We start from the raw sequence: 18,303 nt of genomic DNA, 5'->3' as shown, positions 1-18,303 counted from the left end.
TACAGAGCCTCGGTGCGAGAGCGAGGGAACCGGTTCCAGGGTGTCTATAATGGGACACTGAACGTCAGAGAAAACTAAATAATCACTCCGCAAAAAGACACAAAGTTCCGGAGCTACTCAGCGCATCAGGCAGGCGCCGCTGGAAGACGTGGATAGCTGACGATTCGGGAAAAGAGGAGTGTACTCGATAGGCGAATGAACTAACTCCGTTGCTGTGTCTTATAATCTTATGATCGTATACATATATGTCGAAATGCCGTTTGGAAGTCATAATCGCATCTGCTTCCATAGCTTCATCCCATATGCAGACGAATGTCTGAAAATATTATTCATCGATTCCCTCTTACATCTCTCCAGTCTCACAACCCTCTGCCCTATAGTTGTAAGATCATCTGTCTTGGTATAAATACTGCGAGCTTTAGTTAATCCACAGGTTTGACACGCTTCTGGAGTCAACGTGTCAGGGAATTGCAGTGGTTGAAAACTTCAAATTCCCATGAGTCAATATCCCCAGCAACTTCTCCTGGACCACCCATATTGAAGCAATGACCAAGAACGCACACCAGCGCCTCTACTTCCTTAGAAGGCTTAGGAAGTTCGGCAAGTCCCCGACAACTCTCACTAACTTCAACAGACGCGCTTTGGGAAGCGTTTTATCATGTGCCGTCGCAGCTTGGTTTGGGAACAGCTCCATCCAAGACTGCCAGAAATTGCAGGGAATTGTAGACTCAGCCCAGACCATCAAACAACCCATCTTCCCTTCTATAGACTCAATTTATACCTCACGCTGCCTGGGCAAGGCCAGCAGCATAATCAAGGACGAGTCGCACCCTGCCCACCTTTTTCTCCCCTCTCCCATCAGGCAACAGTTAGAGAAGTGTGAAAACGCACACCGCCAGATTCAGGGGCAGTTTCTTCCCAGCTGTTATCAGGCAACTGAATCATCCTACCACAACCAGAGAGCAGGACTGAACTACTATTTACCTTTTTTGATGAACCTAGGTGTCTCCTTGGCCGGAATTTGCTGGCTTTACATTGCACTAAACGACGTTCCATATCACGAATCTATACTCTGTAAATGGTTCTATTGTAATCATTTATTGTGTTTCTGCTGACTGGTTAGCATGCAACAAATGTTTTTTCACTGTTCCTCGGTACACGTGACAAACAACTAAACTAAACTAAACTAAACTAAACTAAACAAAACACGCACATCAATGTCGGCCACTAGGAATAGCATCCACTTATTCCCCTGTGTGGCTTCCCTGCTGCCAAGGTAGGATTCCACTGGAGGCAAAGTTTGCTGCTGCATCTTTCATTCCTAAATAGCTCTCTGTTCTGCCAAGAAAAGAACATTGCGTGAGATCACCACCGATTTAGCTGTTGGTGAGGAAGTGACTGTGGGGTTGTCTTTGCAGAGTTGTGCTGTCGCTCTCACTGCAGCTTGACAGCGTTTGATTCATTCTTTAGATTCACTTCCTCACAGAAACTGCAAAGTCCAGAAACAATGTTCACAGCCTCGGGGTGAATAGAAACAAACAGAGATGACGGGTACCCGGGAATGAGATACAGCCTGTATTGGACTGAATGGGATCAATGTGGGCTCAGTGTGAATGGTTGGCTGGTGGCTGGTGATGAAACAGGACTTCAACCAAAAATGGCTGCCTCCATCAAATGTTGTACAATAACATTTCCCGTTGTCCCAATGGAACATGGAGCAGAGGGGTCACAGGTGGATGGGGTTACCGGGCAACACAGGGAAATAAAAAAGCAGAACGCACTCTACCACCAAAGAGGTTCGTTCCATACTACACGCATCCTCCGCATAGCATCTGTTCATGCAAACAGTAGTGTTGCATGCAACATCGTGCACAGCTTGAGTTGCACTTTTGACCACATCTACACATCTGGAAGATTGAAATTGTGCAAAGTCCAATCTTCAACGCCCGCCGTCTTCCTTTATGCTGGACTTCTACTTGTGCGTCCATGGGGATTCTTCTTGAGGGGGGATTAAGTTCAGTCAAACCTGTTTGCCGGATCTATGTAAGGAAATCTGACTCCTTAATACACGTTCTAATCATCCCCGTACTTTGTTGAAAGCCTTACTCGCCAAACTTCAACGTTCTCCCATCCCCATCCATTTCCGCTTGCCGTAGAGACCACACTCTCCGCAAACCTTTGGTTCGTCCAACCCTTGAAGGGCTGTAACATAAAGCCCCACTTATAATATTGAAAGTGCTGCCCAATGACAGCAGGAAAAATAGATCAATTGAAATGTCAATGGATGATGGTTGGGGCGGGTGGGGAATTTCAGAGGAAAAATATCAATTGATGTCAATGGATGAGGTTGGGGCGGGTGGGGAATGTAGTGATATTGTCCATACCTAAGTGTCCTTCAGAAGGTGGTGGGAATATAAATTAAATAAAATGTATTCAGAACAAGTAATAAAACTTTATCAAAAAACCAAACAATTACATTTTGAATTTGGAGACAAACCACAAAAACTATTAGCACGCCAGTTACGAAAAATGGAAGGGGAAAAAATAATTCATAAAATTAGAACAGAGACAGGAGAATTATTAAAAATGCCCAGGGATATAAATGATAGATTTCTCCAATACTATCATAACCTTTATTCAACTAAAACCGTAGCACAATCAGAAGGAATAGCAGATTTTTTAATAAAATGTATTCTAAAAGGTTTAGATTCAAACGATAGAGAACTATTAGAAAGGGAGATTACGATAAAGGATATTGAGGAGTCTATTAGCTCTCTAAAAATGGTAAAGCAGTAGGACCAGATGGTCTAGGTTCCGAATTTTACAAAAAAATTATGATTTGCTTTGCCCACGTTTACAAAAACTGTATGAGTATATCTATACTGAACAGAAACTTCCAGACACATTAAATGAATCTATAATAACACTTATTCCTAAAGCTGATAAAGATCCGGAAGACCCGGGATCATACAGAGCAATTGCACTTCTGAATACAGACCAGAAAATATTAACTAAAATACTAGCGCATAGATTAAGTACAGTGATGAATAAATTAATACACCCTGACCAAACAGGCTTTATTCAGAAACGGTACTCATATTATAATCTAAGAAGATTATTTAATATTATATATTCCAAGAGAATTATTAATGAAGATCTAGCAATAATCTCACTTGACGCTGAAAAAGCATTTGATCAGGTCGAATGGCCTTATTTATTTTCGGTGATGGAAAAGATGCAGCTAGGGGAGAAATTTTGTACATGGATAAAACTGTTATATACAAATCCCACGGCTAGAATATTTACTAACCAAAGGTTGTCATCTAAATTTAGTCTATCTAGAGGTTGTAGACAATGATGCCCGTTATCTCCATTATTATTTGCACTTGCTATTGAGCCACTGGCAGAAAGAGTTAGGGGGCATCCGGAAATAAACGGGTATAACACTAAGGACACGGCGAATAAAATTTCTCTATACGCAGATGACGTATTAATTTACATTACAAAACCAGAAATTAGTATCCCAAACTTATTAAAGCTAATAAACCAATTCGGTGCACTTTCAGGATACAGAATAAATTGGAATAAAAGTGAAATTATGCCAATAAAGGAACATAACAAACAGATAATACAACAATTTCCATTTAAAATAGTAAATGAAAAATTTAAATATCTAGGTATTTATGTAACTAAGATATATACATCATTATTTAAAGCAAATTTCCCCCCATTACTGAATAAACTACATAAGAATATCCAATACTGGAAAACACTACCTATTTCAATGGTTGGCAAAATTAATGCCATAAAAATGATTTTTTTACCGCAAATATTATACCTTTTTCAGACGATTCCGATATACCTGGCAAAAAACTTTTTTAAAAAAAATTGGACTCTATTGTTAATGATTTTATCTGGGATTATAAGAATCATAGGATAAACAAAAGACACCTGTGTAAATCAAAAAGTAATGGAGGCTTGGTTTTACCTAACTTTTTGTTTTATTTCTGGGCAGTTAATATTAAAAATATGAATTTCTGGTTGGAAGAAATAGATCAGCAACCAGACTGGTTAAAAATGGAAAAGGAAGATTGTCTACCTTTTGATATTGGTTCGATATTATTTGCTACGTCTAAATTAAACAAAAAAATTTATAGGGAAAACCCTATAATATTTAGTGCTATACGAATTTGGAAACAATTAAAAAAGACATTAAAATTAGATAGCTTATCACTTTTTCTTCCAATTGTGAATAATCCTTTGCTTAAGCCTTCATGGTTAGACGGGGGTTTTACACAATGGAAGAATTATGGAATTAAAAATATGGGACAACTTTACAAGGAAGGCACCTTTCTGACATTTCAGGAGTTGCAACAGACTTATGGACTTCGAGGAAATGATTATTTCAGATATCTTCAACTTAGAGATTATGTAAAATCGAACTCTCACAATTTTCGAATTAGAAACTCAGAAATTCTTGATGAATGTTGGAACAAACATCCTAATACAGAAAAATTAATATCTTATATATATAATATCTTATTAGACAGTGACATTCCTTCGACGGACTTACATAGACAAACATGGGAAAAAGAATTAAATCAAGTAATAACGAAAGACACTTGGGAAGAAAGTTGACAACACATACATCAGTGTTCATTAAACGCCAGACATTCTCTAATACAATTTAAAGTAATACATAGGTTACATTATTCAAAAACAAAACTACATAAAATTTTTCAACATATTTCACCTATATGTGATAAATGTCAACATTTAGAAGCTACATTATCGCATATGTTTGCAAACTGTACAAAAATTAAAAAATTCTGGGTAAATATTTTTAGTATAATATCTAAAGTAACCAACACACAATTGGAACCAGATCCAAAATTAATAATACTCGGAATATTAGAATTAAATCAAACATTTAGAATAACACAAAGAAACTTTATTGATTATAGTTTAATAACAGGAAAAAAATTAATTCTAAAATTTTGGAAAGGCCCTACGGCCCCCACAATCAAAACGTGGATTATAGAAATGACGGAGACCTTAAACGTGGAAAGAATCAGATTTTCCCTGTTGGATTTTCCCTGTTATTCGTTGGAACATGGTCTCCTTTTATTGATTACTTAAAGGGTCAGAATAGTTCAGCACAGGAACCTGACTAGCACTCGGACTATAACCATATAACAATTACAGCACGGAAACAGGCCATCTCGGCCCTACAAGTCCATGCCGAACAAATGTTTTTTCCCCTTAGTCCCACCTGCCTGCACTCGTACCATAACCCTCCATTCCCTTCTCATCCATATGCCTATCCAATTTATTTTTAAATGATACCAATGAACCTGCCTCCACCACTTCCACTGGGAGCTCATTCCACACCGCCACCACTCTCTGCGTAAAGAAGTTCCCCCTCATATTACCCCTAAACTTCTGTCCCTTAATTCTGAAGTCATGTCCCCTTGTTTGAATCTTCCCTATTCTCAAAGGGAAAAGCTTGTCCACATCAACTCTGTCTATCCCTCTCATCATTTTAAAGACCTCTATCAGGTCCCCCCTTAACCTTCTGCGCTCCAGAGAATAAAGACCTCTTATTCAAACTAAAGATTGGATGAAATACTACACTCTGAAATGTACGAACATATCTCGAACGATGTTTTTAATTTTAATAAATTTTTCCATTCTTCTTTAACTATCTCTTTCCCCCTTTTTTTTTGTGTTTTTCTTGTTTTTGTTTTTCTTTCCTTTCTTCTCTTCCTCTACTTCATCTATCTCTTTAGTTCTATCTAGTTTTTAAAAAATGAAGAAAAAGGCAAAAAGTATTGGAGACAATGTAATAATAACTGACAATATTATCAATTTAAAAATGTAAGACAGTAATGATGTAATTGGTTATGTACCAATCTCCAATAAAAAATATTTTCAAACAAAAAAAGAAAAAAAAAAGAAGGTGGTGGGAAGGCGCCCCCTTGACCCACCGAGCCGTTCGTGAAGGTTATCTGGTCACGGCTAAGTTGGAGGAAAATGCGTATGGAGACCGCCATTCATAAAACAGAGTGAGACACGATAAGCAAGAGGGCAAAAGTTGACAGAGAGCAGGCGGGGATATGGAGAGAGGTTTGACAGCAGATCAGCCGCGATGTTATTGACCGGAGGTACAACCTGGAGGGGCCGACTGGTTTCCAGTCGGGAGAAGATCTAATGGAGGGATTTAACATCGCCTACAGAGAGGATGTTCCCATTGGTGGACAGAGAAGAGATGGTTGGGAGTGATGCAGGGAGCCTAGTTTTGTAGTTTAGCAACTCCTGAACATTCTGCAGCAAATGAAGAAAGCAAATGGGTCTAGAATTAAACAGCCGTGAGAGAGGTGGTTATAGCACTGAGGTGTTGGTGAACAAGTGTCTGTGGGGTTGTCGTTGCTGGGTCCTGCTGTCGCTCCGATTGCAGGGTGACAACGGGTGATTCATTCTTTACATTCACTTCCTCACACAAACTGGAAAACCCAGAAGTAGATTTCACAGGCGCAATATCATTGGAAACAAAGCGAGATGACAGCTACCCTGGAATGAGATACAGCCTTTGATGGGTTGAATTGGATTAAGGTGGGATTAATGTGGATGGGCCACATTAATCCTGCCTAAACCTGCCACACACCTTCCTCGCCACGCTGACTACCCGTGTCGCCAATTTCTGGAAAATGTTACCTTGTGTGCTATTGGGCTCTTTGTTTTCCAGCACTCGCCAGGGCCCCGTCGTTCACAGTGTGCGTCATTACTTTTTTTAAATGACTGGCCTTCTATTCCTTAGCACATTTTCGCAGTTGATCTAGATGATCATTAATTTTGTCTGCCTGTGCTATTACATGTAAAGACTCTCTGACGTTCTTTGCATTCCTCGAGGGTCACTAGGATTATGGCGATGGATACTTGTTGGCACATTGTACGCATGTCGGGTTAGAAGGCCTGTTCCTGCACTACACCGCTCCATGGCGATAATGCTGGGGACACGAACATGCAGATCCGGAATCTTGTGCGAAAACCAAATTGCTGGAAAAAGATCAGCGGTTCAGGCAACGCCTGTGGAGGAGAATGGGAAGACGACGTGCCGGGTCTTGGCCTCTTTATTCTGACGCCGTCTGTTAATGTCCATTCACGGATACTGCTTACCCCGCTTAGTTCCTCCATGACTTTGATTTTTGCTCAGGACCCTAACCCTGCTCCGTATGAAATGACTAATTATCAGTACGTATAGCAGTTCCTCAAATCTTTGCCGGAAATGTAGAAATACTTGGAGCAAGTTCCGCATTTCAGTGTCAAGAATCTCACAACTGTGGGTGAAGTGGACACCACACTGAAGTGTTGGCGATGTGCTCTCTCCGGGTCTGTCTCTGCACCGTCCTGCTCTCCGTCTCAGTCCACGGTTACAGTAGGTGTTTTTGTTGACCTTGTTATCTCCTCATTGTCTCGTCATATCTCCCAATGTACCGGTTCGCACTCTGTCCGCGCTCCTGCCGTTTGTACTTTGGCTGAGGTGTCAATAGATGAGATGGGGCGGGTGGGGATTCAGGTGATATTATCCATAACTAAGCGTCCTTCAGAAGGTGGTGGTGAGGGGCCCTCGTACCCACCGAGCCCTTGGTGTAGGTTATCTGGTAACGGCTAAGATGGAGGAAATGCGTATGGAGACCGCCATTCATAAAACAGAGCGAGAATCCCAATAAGCAAGAGGGGGCAAGGTTGCCGGAGAGCAGGCGGGGATATGGAGAGAGGGTTAACAGTAGAGCAGCCGCGATGTTATTTTCCGGAGGTGCGAGCTGGAGGGGCCGACTGGTTTCCAGTTCCTAACACTGAGGTCGAGAGAAGATTTAATGGAGGGATTTAACATTGCGCACAGGGAGGTTGTTCCCATTAGTGGACAGAGAAGAGATGACTATACAGCATGGAGGTGATTGGCCAAGGAATCAAGTGTGTTGCTGAGGGACATGAGTCCTCGCAGGGAGCGGTTCCACTGGGACGCGGCGCCGGCGGTGGGAGAGGGGAGGGGGGGCGGAGACGGGCAAATTTAACCGACGGTATGTGTAAGTAAGGAAGTTGCAGGGCTGACTGGAGGTTCGACTGGCTAGATTGATGTTACATTGTGTTAGCATATAACCGATGGAACGAATGGCCGTCTCCACTATGAATCTATTATGTGACAGTGATAGAATCCGAAGAATCCATTTCCGTTCCCGTTCCTGAAAAATGTCCAAACATTTCTCCTCCCCAGAATGTAAATAAATCGGCAACATTATAAAAAAACAACTCATAAATTCATAATTTCATAAGTTCATAAGTTTGTTTATTGTCACATACACCAATTGGTGTAGTGAAATTCACTGGCCAGGTCAGTCATACAATTTAAAAAGCAGCAGACTCAAAAAAACACATTTTAACATCCACCACAGTGACTCCTACATATTCCTCACTGTGATAGAAGGCGAAAATAAAGTTCCAATCCTTTCCTTCTTGTTCTTCCTTGGTTGGGGGCCTCGAACCCTCCGTTGACGGGATGGTCTTGAGACCTATAGCCGGCGGCGTCGAGGCGTCCAGCTCCTGCAACGGGAGAAGTCAGCTCCCCCGCGCCGGGCGATGAAACCTCGCGTCGGGGCTGGACAAACCGTCTGCGGCGTTGGAGCTCCCGACTAGCCTCTCCCGAGACTGCGAGCCCTTGATGGTAAGTCCGCAGGCTGCGGTGGGAGCGATCCCAGGCAAGGGATCCGCTCCGATGGTTAGTCCGCGCCCCGCGGTGGGGCTCACGACAGTCCGAGGCGGCTCCCAGCTCCAGCGATGGTAGGCCGCAGAGCCCGGAGAATGTGATCCAAAAGTTGATCACATCTCCTGGAACCGCCCCCTCCACACACACACACACACACACACACACACACACACACACACACACACACACACACACACAGAAGAACTTAAACAAACGCTAAAAAAAACCCAAAAGGATGAAAAACGAATAGACTGCCGGCGGGGCTGCCATCTACCTCCTCCGGCACCCCTTGTGGTGACCCGCGGAACAGACGTGATTACACACACATGAATTGGTGATTATATCCCCGCCCCCGTGTTGATGATTCAGTCCCAAATCTGAAGACATCGCTTGTGACAACCACCCGGGGACAGTGTGGATTTGGAACCGCGCACCTGTACCTCCTCTCTCTCTCTCTCGCTCTCTCTCCAGCTGTTTCCTAAATTAATTGGTCAATGTCCGGTGCTGATGGGGTGTCTGCCGTGGAAGGGGCCTCCGCTGTGTTGCCGTGTACATTCACCCACCCAGGCATTGATCACAACCTCAGCGGCTCCGTGCTGTGGTACAAGAGGACATCATTGAATCCCAGCATTGCGTTTAACTGCACATTTGCCGGTCCCGGCCGCTCCCGATGCGATGAAGTGACACAGGAGGCCGGAGGCAGTCGTTTCAGATTCGTGGGGAACCTCAGAGAGGGAGATGCCTCGATAATGGTGGAGCCACTGAGACGGGTGGACAGGGATAAGTACCGGTGCCGCCTGGAGCTCAATGTTGGGAAATTTCAATCTGTGATTCCAACGGAGCTGACTGTGGAAGGTGAGAACAATGTTCAGAGACTGTCGCTGCCCCAGAGCTCACGGACCGCGGGTTCCCCCAGTACAATGCTGATCAATACATGTTGATGGTTCAATTCAATGATTCAATGATACTGTATTCTCACACGTGCCCAGGTACAGTGAAATACGTTGTTTTGCAGACAACCCAGAACAATCATGTAGCGGACGTCACCTTGACAGTACACAAGTGTCGCCACGTTTTGGCGCCGACAGCTGCAAAGATTCACGGCAGTTCTCTCTACTGCCTGCTGCCGCTGGTGGCATCGGCCCCACCTCTCCCCTCACTGTCATTCTCGGCTGCCCTCCTCGCCCCCCGACAGCCCTGCTCACTTTCAGACGACCCTCCACACTCCCCGACGGAGGTTGCTCCCGGGTCCCTCTTCATTATTACGGCGCGGGTCCAGTCGTTAAGTCCGCGGTCGGCGAGCCGGTCCTAAAGTTGGGCCATGCCGGAGAACACTCACAGCCGCGCTGCTGGGCGAGAGATCCGCGGTCGGCGAGCCGGTCCTACAGCAGGGCCAAGCCGGAGAACACTCGCAGGGGCTGAAGTGCCAGAGTTCCTACTCCTGATTCCTCTCCAGTTAATCCGTCTGGACCGTGCGCTCCTGGAGTAGACGAGACGCCGGCCCTGGTCGGCAGTCAAATACAGGTGGGCTGTGTAATCCGCGAAATAGGAAGATGACGTTATAGACAATAGACAATATGTGCATGAATAGGCCATTCGGCCCATCGAGCCAGCAGCGCCATTCGATGGGATCATGGCTGATCATCCCCAATCTGTACGCCCTTCGTGCCTTCTCCCCATATCCCCTGACTCCGTTATCTTTAAGAATCCTATCTAGCTCTCTCTTGAAAGTATCCAGAGAAACGGCAGAGAATTCCACACACTCACAACTCTCTGTGAGAAAACGTGTTTCCCCGACTCCGTTCTAAATGGCTTACTCCTTATTCTTAAACTGTGGCCCCTGGTTCCAACACCGGGAACATGTTTCCTGCCTCTAGCGTGTCCAAACCCTTAATAATCTTATATGTTACAATATGATCCCCTCTAATCCATCTAAACTCCAGAGTGTACAAGCCCAGTCGCTCCATTCTCTCAGCATATGACAGTCCCGCAATCCCGGGAATTATCCCTGTAAATTTACGCTGCACTCCCTCAATAGCAAGAATGTCCTTCCTCAAATTAGGGGACCAAAACTGCACACAATACTCCAGGTGTGGTCTCACTAGGGCCCCGTACAACTGCAGAAGGTCCTATTTGCTCCTACACTCTTGTTATAAAGACCACCTTGCCATTCGCTTTCTTCACTGCCTGCTGTACCTGCATGCTTACTTACATAGACTGATGAACAAGGACCCCCAGATCCCGTTGTACTTTCCCTTTTCCCAACTTGACACCGTTTGGATAGTAATCTGCCTTCCTGTTTTTGCTACCAAAGTGGTTAACCTCACATGTATCCAAATTAAACTGCATCTGCCACGGTCAGCCACGGTCAGCCACGGTCGCCCCTTATTCCCCTTGGAATCTTTCTGCCTTTTTGGAATGAAATAATCCCGCACCTTCTGTATTATTCCCAGAAATACCTATCATTGTCGTTCCACTGTCATCCCTGCTAGGGTGTCTTTCCAGTGAACTTTGGCCAGCTTCTCCCTCATGGCTCCATTGTCCCCTTTATGCAACCGTAACACGGCCACCTCCGATCTGCTCTTCTCCCTCTCCAATAGTAGATTGAACGACCATATTAGTCACTTCCTCCTAACGGCTCCTTAACCTCAAACTCCTTTCTCAAATCCGGTTCATTACAAAACACTAAATCCAGAATGGCCTTCTCCCTGGTAGGCTCCAGTACAAGCTGCTCTAGGAATTCATCACGGAGGCACTCCACAAACTCTCTTTCTTGGGGTCCAGTGCCAACATGATTTTCCCAGTCTACCTGCTGTTGAAATCTCCCATAACAATCTTAGCATTACCTTTGCTACATGCCAATTTTAACTCCTGGTTCAACTTGCACCCTATGTTCAGGCTACTGTTTGGGGGGGGGGGGGGCTGTTGACAAGCCCATTATGGTATTTTCACCCTTACAATTCCTTAGTTCTATCCATACTGACTCCACGTCTCCTATTTTAATGTCACCCCTTGCAAGGGACTGAATTTCATTCCACACCAACAGAGCTACCCCACGTCCAACAGAGCCCAGCTGTCTGTCCTTTCGATAGGAGGTATACCCTTGAATATTCAGTTACCAGCCCTGGCCCTCTTGCAGCCATGTCTTTGTAATTCCTACAAAATCATACTTGCCAATTTCTAACTGAGCCTCAAGCTCGTCCACTTTATTTCTTATACTTCGTGCATTCCTATACAACACGTTGACCTCCGTATTCACCTCCCCCCTCGCACCGCTCGCAATTGACCCAGACATTCTCTTATCCCTTTTCGAACTTTCCTTCCCGAGAGTCTTTTGTAATTTTTCCTGTAGCCACTTCCCCGTCAACCGCATCTTTATACTCCCATTTGTCGATCCCTCCCACCCACTATTTAGTTTAAACCCACACGTGTGACCCTAGCAAATCTTCCTGCCACAATGTCGGCCCCCCTCCAGTTAAGGTGTAACCCGTCCCATTTGTACAGGTCACCCCTACCCCAGAAGAGATCCTAGTGGTCTATAAATCTAAATCTTTGCTCCCCGCACCAGCCCCTCAGCCACACATTCAGATCCCCTATCTCCCTGCTCCTGTCCTCACTAGCACAAGGTACTGGACAAAATCCAGAGATAACCAGCCTAGAAGTCCTGCTTTTCAGTCTGCTTCCTAACTCTCTTAACACGAGTTGTAGAACCTCCTTCCTCTTCTTCCCTATGTCGTTTGTGCCGACGTGCACAACTACTGCGGGTTGTTCACCTTCTCTCTCGAGGATGTTCTGAATTCGGTTCGTGACATCTTGAACCCTGGCACCAGGGAGGCAACAGCCCATCCTCGCGTCTCGCCTGCCTCCACGGAATCTCCTGTCCACAACTGGGATAATGGAGTCACCCACCACTATGGATCTGCCCGACGTCGGTCTCGCAAGTCGAGTCCCATCTCTAGGATTGGAGCCACTGCTCGGACTGGAAGCGTCGTCTCCCCCAATAATGTGTATATATTTTCATTAGGCACAGCCACCTTGGTCTCCTGCACTCCATGGTTACGTCCCTGTCTCACAGTCTTGGTTCTTCCCGTAACCTTTATAGGTCCTGACCAGGAAACTCTCGTTTTCCCAGATGGCCCTGAGGTCATCCACCCGCTTCTCCTGTGCCGCAAAACGGTCCTTCAGGAGCTGAACCCGGACACACATGCCACATTGTAGCAGCCAGAGGCTCCATCCATGTCGCTGGGCTCCCACATTCTGCATCACACTGTCTCATCTTCCCCTTCGTGTGTTCACCGCGTCCCGTCATCTCCAGCTTTTTGCGTAGTCTCCTCTCCTCAGCCTCCTCACCGAAGAATCTCAAGCCAAAGACTCACACTTTACTCACAAAGCCGCTCCCTCACCACCCTTGAATGTGTCCTGTCCCCTGCGCCCCCTGGCCCACCTTCCCTGGGACCGTCACTGTCAGCTCCACACTGGGCACCGGCTCCACCCACTCCCACAGGGAGAGGTCGGTACAAGACGATTCACCCACAGAACGCTGATACATTCCGGTGTCTATCCTTCCCTCAGGTCCCGGCGGGGATGTCTCAGTGGTGAATGGGACTGAGGGGGGTTCGGCCACGTTACCATGTGTGTATCGGCAATCCCCGCATTACCCCAGGGCCCTCACGGTCACATGGATGAGGAAGGATCCCTACCGACACATCGTCACGTTCAGACCACAAGCTGATGGATCCTGGGCGGCGGAGAACGGAGCAACTCGGTTCGAGCTGGTCGGGGACCCAGAGCTGGGAAACGCCTCAACCAGGATAAAGCAGCTGAGTGTGGAGGACAGTGACGGCTACCTGTGTCTGGTGGAGTTCAACAAAACTGAAAACAACGCTGCGATAAACAACGTCGACGAAAAGTTCAAGAGCAGCGTACACCCCCCGTTCACCCATCAGTACCAGCGTGAGGTCCAGCTGCAGGTCCAGCTCCGGGTGCGGATCACACCCGGTAAGAAACCATCGCCACATTCCGCCGTGTAGAGCGAGGGTGCAGAGGGAGGGAGGAGAGCAGGAACAGGAAACCCTGTCTCTCAGGACTCAGTGGGCGCAGCCTCGCATCTAGAGGGTCAGATACAACTCCAGAGAAAAGTCAACCATAGTTGATCAATGTATTGGAGTCTATTGGCGAGGTGAGGAGTTGAATGCCCGAGAGGGAACAAGGTGCTGTGGTAGGTTTGGATTCTCAGAAGGATCTAGGTTGGGTCCCAGCCAGGAGTTTGGGGAACCAGGTGCGAGAAGGCGGCATTAAGGCAACGCACTGTCAGGGATTGAGAAGCTGTTATCGAGCAGAATGTAGAATGAAATATCTGGATCTCTGTCATGTTGAGAGTCTGCGGCTGGCGAGGTACTTCACAGTTTGGTTCTTGGTCTCAGCTATTCACAGTCTGCATCAGGGAGTTGATTGAGGGGGGCAATTGTCAGGTCTGATGATGGTGGTAGTGCCGTGGGACTGTGAGAGGGCAGGAGGACGCGGAGATTCGGGGAAGGTGGACAAGCTGAATGAGTGGGTGGGAGCATAATGTGGAATAAAATGTGGCAAATTGTCAAATTATCCGCACGGGTGAACTAAACATAAAACAAGAGTGTTTATTAAATGGTCAGAGATCGGGTGGTGTGGATGTTCAAAAGGACCATATTGTGCTTGTTCTCGTGTCAATGAAGGGTGATGTACTGATGTGGAAGAGTGGAGAAAGGCCATAGTTGTTCAGGTTTTATCAAGAGAGGAGTTATATTCAAGGGATGAGATATTTTACCGCAGTTATATAAGGTTCTAGTGAGACGACCCCTGCAGTACTGTGTCGGATTTTGTTCTTCTTAACTACAATAAAGCCACGATTAGTGCAGTGAAATATCCGTCACTGTTTCCCAGAAGGGCAGGTTGATTGAAGATCAGGGAAGATTGATTAGACCGGAGACCCTGGAGAATGCAGGCACAGGAACCTTGAGCAGAAAAAAAAGTTACTGGAGGAACTCGATCGGCCAGGTAGCATGTCTGGAAGGAAATTGCCGAATGACAATTCAATTCGAGATTTGCCTCAAAACTGGAAGGATTCCCGGACAAAACGACGTCTTTGGGTTTCCTTCGACAGTTGCCTGACTTCCTGAGCGCTGTCAGCAGTCTGTTATTTCCTCCAGCAGATTAGACCTGTATTCTCTAGAGTGTAGAGAATGGGAGGTGATCTTAGTGAAGCATACACCATTTGTACATTGTCGATCGCTCCACTTTCCAAGTGACCACTCTGACCTCTCTCACTCTCTCCTCAGTCACACAGAGTTACAAGGTTCTGATCCTGTGGATCCCTCTCGGATTAAAAACCATTGTCCTTTTAGTGATGTGTGTTATCTTCTACCGTGACAAACTCAGGTACGTAATGTTGCGTTTCTATGCCTGGAATATAAACTCAATGACCTTTGGGGTGTGATTGAAAACTGTGAGGCTTCCTAGGCCGCGCCAACCATCATCATCCATGCATTAGTTCTATCCTGCACTATAGGGGGCGTTTGCAGAGGACAATTATCCTACAAACCCGCAAGTCTTTGGGATATGGGAGGGACAAAAACTATGCGGTCACGGGGAGCACGTGGAAACTCCGCACAGACAGCACCCGTAATCAGGATCGAACCCGGGACTCTCCGCTGCAAGGCAGCATCTCTACAACTGCGCCACCGTGGTACCCCTGTCACGTTGTCAATACATGGCTCAGGTGCATCATGTACCTACAGATGGAAGAACAGTTTCTTACGCGCTCAGACGCTTTGAGAAATCCCTCAAAAGACAAGAATGTATTCCCGATCCTCCAGTCTACCTTGATGGGGCCCTTGCCATCTGCCCTTTCTCTGTAAGACTATATTCTGCACGGTTTGGGTCTATGGAATAATTTATCTGGATGACACGCGAAACAAAGTTTTTTTCCTCCTATCTGTGTCAAGGTGACGATAATAAACCAATACCTTGCTGCAGGTCAGACAATCCTCCTCACTGTGAACACATCGACCAATATACGGAACACCTTGTTTCGCATATTGTGTCCTTTTGTGCCTGGAGTGAATAGAACTGTTCCTTTTGTGCCTCCTGAACACAACACAACTAAGACTAAAGAGTGGTAAACTTTGGAAGGTCCAAGCTCCCCCTTCAGCCGGTCAACGCTGCTGGGGCTGACATTGAGGTGGTGCAGACATATAAATACTTTGGAGTGCACCTTGATAACAAACTGGACTGGTCTGTCAACTCTGACTCCCTCTACAAAAAAGGCCAGAGCAGACTCTCTTTCCTCAGAAGGCTCAAATCCTTCAATGTGTGTAGTGATATGCTGCACGTGTTTTACAACACTGTGGTTGCAAGTGTCATTTTCTACGCTGTTGTCTGCTGGGGCAACAACATTAGTGAAAAAAACAACAAGAAGCTGGACAAACTGGTTAAACGAGCTAGCTCAGTGCTGGAGGGGAGAGTAGACTCTGGGATGGATGTGCTTGAGAGGCGTATGAGGCACAAGGTGCAGGTCATCCTGAAAAACCCCGGGCATCCCCTCCATGTAATTCTGGAGAGTCAAAAGAGCACTCGGAACAACAACCGGCTCCCCTCCCTGCCCTGCAGAACGGAGCAGTTCAGGAGATCCTTCACCCCTGCAGCCATTAGATTTTATAATTCGGACCGCTAGGCTGTAGGGGGATGCATTTTTGCAATTTTTAATTTTAAATTGTTAATTATTGGTCTTTTTAAGTATTTATTGCTCTCAGGTAGTGTCCACAGTGTATTCTATGTATTTTCTGTCTGCGTTCGTTTTGAATCTGTGAGTTTGTTGGTTGGGGGCTTCTGGACATCTGAATTTCCCTGAGGGGATCAATAAAGTATTTATTATTATTATTATTATTATTATTATTATTATTATTATTATTATTATTATTATTATTATTATTATTATTATTGTTGTTATTATTATTATTATTATTATTATTATTATTATTATTATTATTATTATTAATATTATTATTATTATTATTATTATTATTATTATTATTATATTATTATTATTATTATTATTATTATTATTATTTATTGACAATAACGTCTCCCCTCTGGAGAATTCCGTTCAAATATCCGTCCGAATCACTTCACATATTTAAATGACGGCTGTGAATGGAGATGCCAGGAATGGTCTTGTGGTACAATTACTGAGGCTTGTTTTAATTGGTCTTGTTGTGTCCGCAGCAAGCGTGAAGACTGATCCATCCGAGGAAGCTGAGCAGACCAGTGTTCCGACTGCAATATAACCTGCCTCGCAATGAAGTCCGCCGATCCCACCTGCTTTTGCGGTCTGGCTGATTTTGTCGACCTTTGGTTGTCAATCATACTAATTATCCGACTCGCTTTAATATTTGTGTAATATAATAAAATGCAGTACTTCTAGTTCAAAGGAAAGGTTCTGTACACCGAGAGGGTTTGATATCGGGATTATGCTAGTAAACAAAGTGGTGGAAATGAGATACAACAACATGTACAATAGACGTTTAGACGCATGAACAGGCTCTTAATTCGGAAATAGTTGGAAGGATAGACAAAGTGCTGCAAATTCCCAGTTGGTTAGAAGGGGACCGGGCACGAAGCGTCACCTATCCACGTCCTACAGAGTTGCTGCCTGATCCACTGACTTACGCAAGCACATCGTGTCTATCTTTGGTAAACACCGGCATCAGCAGTTCCCTCTTATTACAAGTCGGAAGGATATGGATCTAATTGGGATCAACGGGATGCATGTACATAGATAAAGATGTTCATATCGACATGTGTGTCCGAAGGCCCAATTTCTTCACTGTACAATTCTCTGACCCATTGACTCCATAAGCATGTCCAAACCTCCCTGCTGCGGCAACCCCTGGATCCTGACTAATCTATTTCTAGTCCCTTTCTTCGTAGTGCTCTGCTTATAAATCTCAAATAATGCATTTAACACGTAGTGAAGACAATCTTATTATTAATGCAGTTTGCTTAAATTAAAATATTAACAACCTTCGAAGTAAATTTTAATGGAAGTGCGATAAATCGAAAATGCTAATTAAATTCACTTATACAATACATAACTTTAATCTTGAATTCAATATGCTGTGTATATGTATAAAACTCTCAATATATTTGAATGGGAGAGCAACATGGAACAACGTGTAAAGTGGTCATTAAATTCAGCTATACAATAATTATTTGGTTTGCTTTAATTTGATGTTTTATTTTAATACAATGACGTTCTGAATTGCTTGTAACATTTCCAAAGGACCATTCGGCCCATTGGATCCATGGCCACATCGAGCATTTGACTCATCTCCACTTATGTTTCTCTGTTACCTGTTATCTTGCACAAATCTCAGTCCATATCCCGCCATTCTCCAGCCAATCACCGTAGCGCTTGATCTTGGTTTAGAGATACAGCATGGAAACTCCTTCGGTTCACAGAATCCACGTCCACCATCGATCTCCCCGTTCACACGAGTCCCATG

The 18,303-nt window shown here is 45.0% G+C and overlaps 1 protein-coding gene across 1 annotated transcript; it reads left to right on the top strand.

Annotated features, from left to right (window-relative positions):
• Positions 1 to 9,242: 9,242 nt before the first annotated feature.
• Positions 9,243 to 18,006, top strand: LOC129695295 (uncharacterized). Its single transcript, XM_055632114.1, has 4 exons — positions 9,243 to 9,619; positions 13,337 to 13,762; positions 15,079 to 15,178; positions 17,024 to 18,006. Exons 1-4 carry the CDS (start codon positions 9,259 to 9,261, stop codon positions 17,037 to 17,039), a joined length of 903 nt encoding a protein of 300 aa, XP_055488089.1. The 5' UTR covers positions 9,243 to 9,258; the 3' UTR covers positions 17,040 to 18,006.
• Positions 18,007 to 18,303: the final 297 nt, after the last annotated feature.

The sequence above is a fragment of the Leucoraja erinacea genome, chromosome 3 (assembly GCF_028641065.1).
Source record: "Leucoraja erinacea ecotype New England chromosome 3, Leri_hhj_1, whole genome shotgun sequence".
In the NCBI taxonomy this organism is placed as follows: domain Eukaryota; kingdom Metazoa; phylum Chordata; class Chondrichthyes; order Rajiformes; family Rajidae; genus Leucoraja; species Leucoraja erinaceus.
This window is presented reverse-complemented; position numbering and strand designations above follow the sequence as displayed.

Bases quoted from the DNA above. Each gene is read 5' to 3' on its own strand.
- LOC129695295 (XM_055632114.1), top strand. From the start codon at position 9,259: ATGTCCGGTGCTGATGGGGTGTCTGCCGTGGAAGGGGCCTCCGCTGTG. The intron at 9,620-13,336 runs GTGAGAACAATG...TCCTTCCCTCAG, and splicing joins AACGGAGCTGACTGTGGAAG to GTCCCGGCGGGGATGTCTCA. The intron at 13,763-15,078 runs GTAAGAAACCAT...CTCTCTCCTCAG, and splicing joins CCGGGTGCGGATCACACCCG to TCACACAGAGTTACAAGGTT.